This window comes from Zerene cesonia, chromosome 14, assembly GCF_012273895.1.
Source record: "Zerene cesonia ecotype Mississippi chromosome 14, Zerene_cesonia_1.1, whole genome shotgun sequence".
Classification (NCBI taxonomy): domain Eukaryota; kingdom Metazoa; phylum Arthropoda; class Insecta; order Lepidoptera; family Pieridae; genus Zerene; species Zerene cesonia.
In genome coordinates this window covers 8,416,065-8,427,558 of record NC_052115.1, presented here as the reverse complement: position 1 = coordinate 8,427,558, position 11,494 = coordinate 8,416,065, and the positions used below count along the sequence as shown (strand labels likewise).

General features: G+C 35.7%; 1 protein-coding gene across 1 annotated transcript in view; it reads left to right on the top strand.

Annotated features, from left to right (window-relative positions):
* LOC119831955 (protein prickle-like) overlaps nucleotides 1–11,494 on the top strand; it is a gene marked incomplete at its 3' end in the record, with an annotated part of 114,383 nt that extends 102,889 nt beyond the window's left edge. The window contains exons 6-7 of the mRNA XM_038355526.1: nucleotides 2,207–2,410; nucleotides 10,793–11,494. Coding sequence (XP_038211454.1) covers nucleotides 2,207–2,410; nucleotides 10,793–11,494 — 906 coding nt within the window. The remainder of the gene's footprint in view (nucleotides 1–2,206; nucleotides 2,411–10,792) is intronic.

The window sequence follows — 11,494 nt, the reverse complement described above, 5'->3', positions numbered from 1 at the left end:
ATGGGTGTGTGTATATGTGTATGTGTGGATGCTAGTGAGTGTGTGTGTTGGTGTGTATTGGTGTGCATCAGAAAGTGTCAGAAAGTGTGAAATTATAATGAATAAGCTTTATAATTTCTTTTACGTCATTAGATATTATAGACCTTAGATTTAGACGTCGTTTACACACAAACATACTGGCGGAGCTAACATATAGGCAACTTTTTATCCCGATATTCCTACGGGATACTTACTTACGCGGGTAAAACCGCCGGACGCAGCTAGTATAATTATAATTGCATATTCCGAGAATTGAGTACAATGCTGTAGTCAGTAATGGATCACACAATTTCGGTCGTGTTGGAGTCAACCCAAATCGATTCTCTCCGCGGGTCACGAAATGTCCTCACTCCAAACGACTTACATTTCTGGCATTCCGTGGATTATGGTGTAAAAAGCGACGTGAGAATTATCGAACTGTGGCCTAGTAAAAAAATATATCGGACTGAGAACACGCGTTTTTATTTTTGTAGCTTCCAAAATGTGGGTACTGACAGCTAAAGCAGCATTTGCGCAAAAGCACGCCCATTCCTTTTTAACCTTCTAGTTTTATTTTTCATATATGTAATGATGATAATATGTTGTCTATATCATACGACAGTCTTCAATGAAACAGTATTATTCCAAAAATCATCAAAAACCCTTTGCTACTGATAGAAGTGAAACGTTTATTATATGAATATTACAGCTATACTAAGATTGAAGCCATTCTAAGACCTTAATATCGCGATTATATAAACTAAATTTATAAGACAATCATTTTATTATTGTAAAGTTACTATTTAACTGTTTATTTGTACAGAAATAACAGCATCTCTGCCCAAGACGGGACGGTTAAACCAAAACGCATTACAAAACATTTCGCGGAAGGCTAGAACGTGCCCGCGAAGCGAGACACGCTTACCTTGTCAAATGCGTCGCAAAAAACCTCAATCCCTTTGGTCCTTGGTACGGGTAATACAAGGAAATACTTTTATTGCTGGTATAAAGTTTGTATTCTTTTCGATGGTAGATAGTAATTCATTCAAATATTTGAAGTTTGGACAACGGAATATTTTGTTTCAATAAGTATAGCTATGGGGAGGAATTAGCCCTTTAGTATTGATACAGATACTTATCATCTATATTACAGTTCTTTAACTAGCGCGGGGTTTTAATCCTAACCTAAATATAGTTATAAAACTAATAACATAATAGGGACTGGTCGAATACCAACCGATCTCGAATGTTATGCGTTGCAAATAATTTTGAATATAATCACACTTTACAAATTATTATAAATGTGAAGGTTTGTTTGGATGTTTGTCCGTCAATCATGCTGAAACTACTGAACTGATTTTGATGAAATTTGGTATACAGACAGGATATGAGCTGACTTGGGTGATAGGATGTTTTTCATCCCGATTAAATGCACCCGATTAATGTCTGGTTTAATATAAAGAAAAATAAAATTTTATTTTTTTCATAATATTTTCTACAAATTTGTTTTTTCATTATTTAATAATATTTATTCTACAATAAGTTAATTAGTTATACATTCTTAAAATAAATAGCAGAATGATTCACACATTACAAGAAGTTTTTATCGAGTCTTTCTAGAACAATCGACCTTCTAAAAAGTCAAAGCTCCAATTATAGCCTAAGGACGGAATTAATAGCAGCGAATAAGGACGAAAAATGTTATACAACCTTTATGATTGGACTACGATTTACCACCTAGTATTTTATGTTAGTTTAATTAGTTTTAAAGAACTCTGCACATTTTGTATGACTACTCGATCAGGTCGATACTGTTAAGTTTAATGGACAGTCAAACTGAATTGTTAATCTCCAAATTTCAACTCGCCAAAATCACTATCTGATAAATTGAAATAGTTATTTAAGAATAGATAAAAGTTCTTTATCTCATTCCAATCTGGTAAATAGTCTAAGCATTTTCTACTACGAATCTAATCAACGAAATTCACATAGTTGTTTTATATAAATAATATTCCAACTAAATACTTCACCATTTACAATAGCTAGCTACTACGAGGTCTCTATATATATATTCCATTATAAATATTAGACCTACTTTCCTATATTCCACCGAATTAATGTGATTTTTAACATTCTAAAACCGATAGATACATCAGTCTGTCATATCTAACCCCACCTTTTCTTCCAGTGTGAAGAAACCATGTCATCAGGAGACATGTGTGTCTCCGCAGCCCGAGCTGGTCCATCCGCGCGCTGGCACCCCGCCTGCTTCGTCTGCTCCTCATGCCAGGAGCTCCTGGTGGACCTGGTCTACTTCTGGAAGGACGGACGACTTTACTGCGGCCGGCATCACGCGGAGACCTTGAAGCCGAGGTGCTCCGCTTGTGATGAGGTAACGTATGATTAATTTTATGCATTTTCTACTAATCAATCAAATATTAAAAACGCGAGTTACTCTAACTGTCTGTCTCCTCTTCACGGCTAAACCACTAAACCTAAATGGATGAAATTTGCTACGATAGCTTGAGACCCAAGAAAGGACATGGGATAATTCTATCCTGGAAATCCTAAAGGAACGAGAACTATGCGAGTAAAACCCTAGACTACAGACACAGTGCTAGTTGCCATATTCGGAAATATGTATGTCTGAAAATAGGACAACGTTTCGCTAGTACCTTGAACCCTGGGTCAATTATTTGCTCTCTTATACTCGTATGTTCAAGAGCCATAAATTGCCCCTTACAACTGTAGCATCAACGATAAGCTATCGACAACCCCTAATTTGTGCAAAGTGGTTCGTTCCGCTATCATATCGTGGTTCCGTAGGCCGGATATTGGAGATCCCTCGATACTGTAACGCGGGGTTAAAGCGCATAAACTAGGCTACCGTTAAACCATTGATAAGAAATTGTAACTGAAAATAAAATAATCATAATAAAAGCCCTTGTTATAGATCGAAGTTCTGTTTGAAGATACTTTATGTCGTATCATGTCGTATTTGAAAGGAAATGTACCAAATCGAACAAACAAGCTTAGGATTTAAAAAAAAACTATAAATTTGAATGAAATTAAATGAAATTATTTTATCATGTAGAATTCAATAATGATATAACTAACCTCTACAATTATTCACAAAATTTATTGAATATATATCGTGTGTAGCTCCCAAACAACGGGCGGATTTAACCCTCATTCGAAAGAAAATCGTGTTCAAACAATAAAACAGCCGAAGTAGGTCAACGACCTGGCAGTTGCAACGATAAATCAAACTTATCAAAATGCCTGAAACATCGACCCTTCTGCTACTCTAACAGTTTAATGTTTAACGTTTATTTTATGTAAATAATTCGGCTATCGGAAATGTGGAACTTTCTATATGCAAGTATGTTTTCTTTTTCCTTTCCCATTTCATTACTCTAAGATTTTGTTCACCTATTAACGATAAAACTCTAATAATAGGGTTTAATATTATCTATGTATAATCATTATTGTAATAAGCATACTAAAGTTATCCATGTGTGTGCATAAGACGTACATTAAAAATACTTACAGTCACTTCACATCCAGAGGTTCCACGTTAAAAGCGTTCAAAATCGCAAATTAGCAATTTAAATCATTTTCAGGGAGACGGGAAATCATTAACGGAGTAACGAGTTAATTACGTACATGTAGGTAATATGTAAGCACAAGATTACCCTCATGGGGCAATCGTCGCGTGTCGATACGCCGATAAACGAGCATGCTTTATGCGCGTCTACCACGCGATCTGCCCGTGTGAAATTCATTATAATTTGGAGACCACTGCGCCTGAATTTGACTAGGATATGTAGGCTATGAAAGGGCTGACCCTTTCCCTGACCTGCTATTTTCGGCGAGTTATGACTTGCCGCAGTAATAGACAGCAAGTAAGCTATGTTGAGTAGTTACTACCGCCTGAAAACTGGCTAATTATGGTATTGATACTTTGCCAGGTTCAGGTCAAGTTAGGTACTTTGTCGGCAAATAAATGTAAGTCCAATATCGCCGTAGTCGAGAGAAGATCATATACGTCTATGCTTTTTAAATAATTGATGAAATAATCATAGTTATGGAAGAATTTATAGATTACTTGGAAGAAGTTTAGTAGTAGTTTAGTACAGAAGTTTTCCCACGTAATTCCCCTTCCCTTGGGATCTTCGAGATAAAATCTACTCTACCACCTTTCTAGGGACTGGAACCATCTCTGATTTCATCGTCATTGGTGAAGAGAGAGATAGATTGAGTTACTTTCGCATTTATAATGTTTTACTATGAGAAAATAAGCTGTTTAATTTATTATTAACGTAATTTTCACATTTTCACGCAAATGTCAAGGATTGGTTTTTGTGTACAGTCGCGTTGAAAATTCATTCTTAAAACTTTTGAATTCAGTCGTAATGACAGGTTCTAAAACTATTAATGAGTTTGAGGTGACAGTTGTAATAATTATTATGTTACAAAATATGTAAATTATCATACATACACACGTGAGCTTTTGTTCTAATATAACAATGTTCTTAAAGAAAATGACAAAAACATTTGTAACACCAGATTAATACACAGGTTTAATGTTGGTCCCATAAAAACTTATCTGCATCACAAATTCGGTCGGTTTTGCGTCAAAACTTATATGTACATTTTCGCATTTATAATTAAAATAAAGTAATAATTGAAGTAAAAAAACTGAAGGAACACGTTAAGTGCTTGAATCAACGAATTTGTCTCACTAGCTCTTATACAGAGTATGGGTACGTACATCATTTTATCCGCGATACTATCAGGATAATAAGATAAACTCATGAAATTATTGTATTATCACCGATCTTTGATAAGTGTACACCGTTTAAAATAAATATCTCCTTTGAAAATATCAAAATCGAGCCTAAAGCGGTCGGTTACAAACAAACAGAGCTACAGAGGCTAATAAAAGCGTGTTCAATTTAAAGACACTTCTCCACTCGACAGTACCTGGACTTAAAATACAAAGATGGCATTGGGTTCTTGACAAGGTTATTGCAGCGGCAATGCGGGTGCTCTGCTGCAGTGCATCCTATCGATTGGGGATTCTATAAATAGTGCTACTAACTGCCTGGTCATGGTAATGGTAATTATCAAAGCTTTTTAATGAGAAGTTCGTGAATTTATACATACATGTATAATCCGACGTGTACAATATTAAGGTTTTCAAGAGAAGACAGAACGGGTATCTTCTAGAAAAGCGCTTTCCATCTTAGGCCACATCTTAGCGTACCTTAGCGTATCTTAGCGTACCCTTCAGGCGAGATCGTGGACAAGCGCTGCCCTATTAACGTATAAAAAATACAAAAATTAAAAAATGTGTTATATAGCTGAGGTGTTTGTTTGTTTTGCATTTTTGTAGCGTAATCTCAGGATCTACTAGACCGATTGCAAGGATTCTTTCTCCGCTAATATATTATATGTCTGTAATAGGCTCCAACGATCTTTTATGAAATTTAATTTAATATGCTACTGCCTCGCTCTTGATCGGACTTGGATTCAAAATAACTAACAAAGTCCGGTCAGCAGATCCATTTGCTTCTTAGCTTCATCATTATTATCATCGGGCCTGTATTTATATACACTGCACGATTCTCGCTATTAGTTTTTGCTGATTCTTCTCGGAAACACCGAATATATCCAGTATTCTATATTCTACTGCTACTTATCCTACTTCGGGTAGTTTTAAAAAATGGCTATTCGTAAACTAGTAAAAGTTTACATGAGTTTACGTAAAATTATTTTAAAATTTGAGTTTGTGTTTGAGTACGAAGAGGACATCTTAGTATAAACGGAAACGAATGTATGAATAGATTTGAAATATTAGATTTAATAATTAATTATTGTTTTGGTATGTTTAAACTACTTATCTACTTAATTAGACAGTAATAATCGGAATTGTACTATTGTAAATTTACTTGTATACGCACATTACTTTAAACCTTTGTGGTTTTTCCTTAGTTAAGACACAACATTTAACTTGTTAATTTTTTTTCTGTTTTGATAATAAATAAAAAAAAAAAATTAAAGTTCCATGGTTTCTGCTTTGCTTATCTACTGCGGGATGCGTCAAACGGTTTCTTATGCGCAAGTCCGAACTCCGTGAGAGAATATCGGCCACATTACTATAAATATAGTAGTTTTTCATTCATCGAAGCATTTGTACAGTTACTTGGGCAATTAATTTTTAATTAAGACATTTAAATCTTATCTCGTTTTTATAATTTTGTTTAAGAAAACGTTCGTTGCAACGTCACTTCCATTTCCAAGGAAACTTGCATTTTAACAACAAGTAACGTCTTCACACAAAAACCACTGGACCGATTCCGAAGGTTCTTTCACCATTGAAAAGCTGTAATTTCACTGATTGACATAGGCTATATGTATCACAGACGAAGTTGCTAAATAAATTAAGCATTGTAATACATACATAAAATTAAACGCAGAACATTTTTCACCCACAGCGATATTTATAACACGTCATCATCATCATCATCAGCCTATATATATTCCCACTGCTGGGACACAGGCCTCTATGAGGGTTTAGGCCATAATCTTCCACACTGGCCAAGTGCGGGTTGGCAGATGTCACATGTCGTCGAATTTTTGATTCTCAGACACGCCGGTTTCCTCACGATTTTTTCCTTCACCGTTTCGAGCAGTGATGATTTTATCCACATGTGCAGATAAATTGAAAAATCAATTGGTCTCGAACCCCGACTTATCGATTTCGAAGTCCGAGGTTCTCACCACTGAGCCACCACTGCTCTTGCTCTTTATAACACGCAATCCAAGTTTATCAACCAGTTATAACCGTATCAATACAAAGGGGGAAATATCTAGAATCCAAAACCATAATAGTTGAGTTGAACAGTGAATCAGAGAATGCCTGTGTGTGTAATCACACCGGTCCATGCTTCGCCGGTTACGTAAAGGATCTTTTGTGTTTCACACATAGTGTTTATAGAGAAATGTTGTACCCACGGCGTGCATGTTTCCGTATTCTTTAACAAGCATCTTGGAAAATAAAAGTTATCAATGCGTCTACTGTGTTACCTCAGAACTTTGGACTGGATCAACGGATTTAGATGATTCGTTTTTGGTTTGAAAGCTGGTGCTTACCGTGTGGTTCCGTTAAAATTTGGTCTACTATTGACAACTTGAAGATGGATAAGTTTTTTCTTAAATTTAGTGTACAGTACATTTTTAAAAATACTACTAAATACTACTAGCAACTACAGAGTTTCTTGAAGACTCTTCACTGTAGTGTGCTTTCCGAACCGGTGGTACATGCTAAAACTATGTTTTGACGATTCAAAAGAGCTTATATAACAAAGAAGTCTAGTTGAATAAATAAATGTTTGAATTTGAGTGGACATAGCCCTATACCTTCAAACCATTCATTTAGTTTTGTGTCATTGCAAAATGTTTCTAATATTTCATTTACATAAGATGTAATTATTTTTAACAAAAAACGCCTTGAAATTGTTTAAACTAGATCAAATTTAAACAGGGGGGAACCAGCTTTCAAATAAAAAAATATAATAATAAACATTTACCTAATAAGTAAGTTAAAATAATAACCTCTTCCTTTTTTGAAGTCGGTTGAAAAGGCATCCTATAACCTTCTCAAGGTAGGTAGTCAAATTTTTGTGTTTAAATCGATATGGGTTTAGTTGTTTTTTAATACGAAGATTACATAAGTGCATTTAAATATGTAGTAATTAAAAACGTATTGTATAATTGATGCCTACGTCTTCTAGTTTTATAAACGTAATTAACCGACTTCAAAAAAATTAGGTTATCGATTGATTCTACATGTACTATAACAGCTTCTAAACGTTTACCATATTCCATAAGTGTTATGTTTGTCCAGTTAAGTTGAGTATTCTACAACTTAAGTTTCATCAAAACCGGTACAATAGTTTTTGAGATAAAGAGCTAAATATAGAGCGTTCACATAGAAAATACTGTCACAACGATTTCCTTGTCTACAAATGCTATCAAACATCTAAATCATTGAATTTAACAGTATTGACGGTTATTTGTAACGGTTGAGTTTAACAGTATTAAATAATTTATAATAACAAATTTTATCATTATCAAATTACAAGAATTGCTTAATTAGAAACAAGATTACAAATTTTTATAAGTGGCAACCGTTGAGTTTAAAGTACTCGCTTGTGTGGACAGATTCCTTCCTTATTAATTTAGTACAATGAAAGCCTTTAATTAAGATACAGATTTCCTGCTGACGCTTGATACGAGAAGAGAAAAAGTTAAATAGAATATTGCTTTTATCAAAGGCAGCAATATTCAAGTTAACCACTATTAGTTAACCGAATCGGCGACGATGCAACAGCGCGAGGTCAGACTCTCGCTGCTTGCATGGGAGCCGCGTTATCTGTTTCAATTTGCATTGTTTTTCGGTTGCCATGCGCCGTTTGCACGTGAACAATTTAGTTTCGACTATGATCGTTGTTTCGTTGATTTCAACTACTGCTTATTATTAATACAGATAGCTAAGTGTTTTCGAAAGATATGTTATTAGAAAATTTGGCATTAGTATATTAGTATAGTAGTTGCCCGCCTCCTTGGTACAGTGGTTAACGCGTGAGCGTAGAACCGAGGGGTACTGGGTTCAATTCCCGGTGGGGACGCACAAAAAAAAATGTCTTGGTCTGGTAGGACACAGAAGGCTGATCACCTACTTGTCCGTAAAGAAAATCGATCAGTGAAACAGATGTACATCATCTGCCCCATACCCCACTAGGAGACACGGGACTTCACTTTTATATTAGTATACAACATGCTTTAATTGGCTTGTAAACCTGTAAGTTTGTATGTAACAACGGAGTCCCGTTAGACTCGATGTTAACACACTTTGAGTAAAAACTTTGTACACTTTTATAAGATCCATACTATAATTTCATGACTTTATCTTTTTACTCTTATAAGGATTGCCAGGATTAAATAATCACCTTAAGAATACTCTGTACATGAGCAAGTGAGACAAATTATTTGATTCAATCGTGTCTACCATTCAACAGCGTGTTTTAGTTAATCTTTAGCTATAATTTAATTATATTATACGCCCTCCATTATATATTTTCAAATTTTAATATGAATAAGCTACAAGCTGTTTATATTATAGTTTCACACACACTAACACCACGCATTGAACTAAATACGAAACGTATCTTTAGCTCACATTTACTTTTTGTTATTTTCCTTAATTTTATTTTTACTATGTACCTATACATAATACCAGTGCTATCCGCGAAGTTAGTGATCTGTACTACAGGACATTACACGACCTATTTGAGACACTAGTCGTTCCTATAAATGCTACTTAATAGTTTAGTAATTTGTGAATACAAATAAAGAGCTTTTATTATTTAACTGTCTGCGCCCAACGGTTTCACTCGTGTAAGTCCGTATCCCATAGGAATATCGGGATAAAATGTTGTATATTATAAAAACCTATATGTTATACCAGTTGCCCAGCTGTCTACGTACCAAATTTCATTGCAATCGTTTCAGTAGTTTTTAAGTGAAAGAGTAACAAACACACTCACATCCTTACAAACTTTCACATTTATAATATTTGTAGGTATAGTATGATCTCATAAAATCATGCACTATAGGCAAATTATGCACTAATTTATTTATTTATTTATTACATTAAGTATCACCAACATGACATACACGGGTAACATGGATGGAAAGCTTTATAAAATTACAAACAAAGACTTAGTGCTGTCACAATTATAGCCAACCAACTTCTAATAAAAAATAACATTTCACAGCCTGCATCTAACAGCTATTACACTAATGAAAATCATTATCAAAAAAACTTATTATCTTTAAAATAAATATTATTTTGTAATATTTATCTTCCTTACCACATTTAGAATCGTCTAACAATAATAGACACATCAAATTTTATTTTATCATCCGTCCATATTCAAAATAACCAATTCTCACAAACTACAGCATGGAAGGTTCATAGAATCCCGCTGCATACAATTTCACAAACATCGTGCATTAGATGATACCGTTTTAAAATATTATTAATAAAGCTACCACTAATGAACGGAATGTGAGAAACGCAGGCCATTGTTCGTTGATAACAGAGCTCAATTATACTTGTTTGGCCGAGTTATTAATTAGACACTGCAACTGAAGCGTGGTGATGGGATCGCGATGATCTTAACGACAGAATTAAATGTATTATTTGAGGTAAGAAGTTATGACTCGACCGTGCTGAGTACATGTGTAAAAAATAAAAATGATATTTTTTTATGTTACGTCATTGATGCAAATAACTCTTTATGAATTGTATTACGTATGTAAAATTAAAAAATAATTTACGAAAATACGCATAGATATTAATGTTACAAAAATCATATGTTAATTACAATTCACGATTTAATTATTTCAAATGTAATTCAGTAGAATATGTGGAAGGATGGTTCTTTTTTTAGATTTTAATTTAGATCATTTCTATTAAAGGTCTTTGAACCGAAATTGACGAAATAATAGCCCATTAATTTTTACACATCTAATTCGACCACAATAACTACATTAGCTTTTTCGTCCACCATTAATGCTTAATTAAGTAAAAATTAAACAGTTTCAAAACGTTACACAAAAACTCACAATGCCAGAATGTAATTTAATTTTCAGTTAAGTATATGGTCTGTATACACGTGCTAATTATACTCTTATTTCGCAGATCATTCTCGCGGACGAGTGCACAGAGGCCGAGGGGCGAGCGTGGCACATGAAGCACTTTGCTTGCGCGGAGTGCGCCAAGGTTCTCGGAGGACAGCGATACATAATGCGGGAGGCGAGGCCCTACTGCCTGCCTTGCTTCGACAACTGCTTCGCTGAGTACTGCGACGCTTGCGGCGAGCCGATCGGCGTCGATCAGGGACAGATGTCGCATGAAGGGCAGCACTGGCACGCCACGGAGCGGTGCTTCGCGTGCCACACGTGCCGGTCTAGTCTCCTCGGCCGGCCGTTCCTCCCGCGAAAAGGAGCAATATTCTGCTCCATCGCCTGTTCTAAAGGTGAGCCGCCCACGCCGTCTGATTCTTCAGGCCCCGGTCCGCGGCCGCCGCGAGCGCCGCGTCCACGAAGGATCCCATCGCCGAAGTCTCCACCTAAAAGTCCGCAGAGGGAAACCTCACCGCATTTAGATGCAGATTCGGAACCGAGCGCGTCACTGGCGCCCGAATCACCCCCACCGCATCCGCCTCCTCCACCACACGCGTGCTTAAGCCTCGATAGAGCACTTGCAGACTTAAGAATAGAACAAACAATGGTAGAACACCAAATACAAACGACCCCTACTTCAGAAGAAAAAGAAGAAGAGGAAGAATGGAAAGCGCCGCATCCAGTTGAAGCTCAAGCTGTAGTGACCCCGGGCCACTCG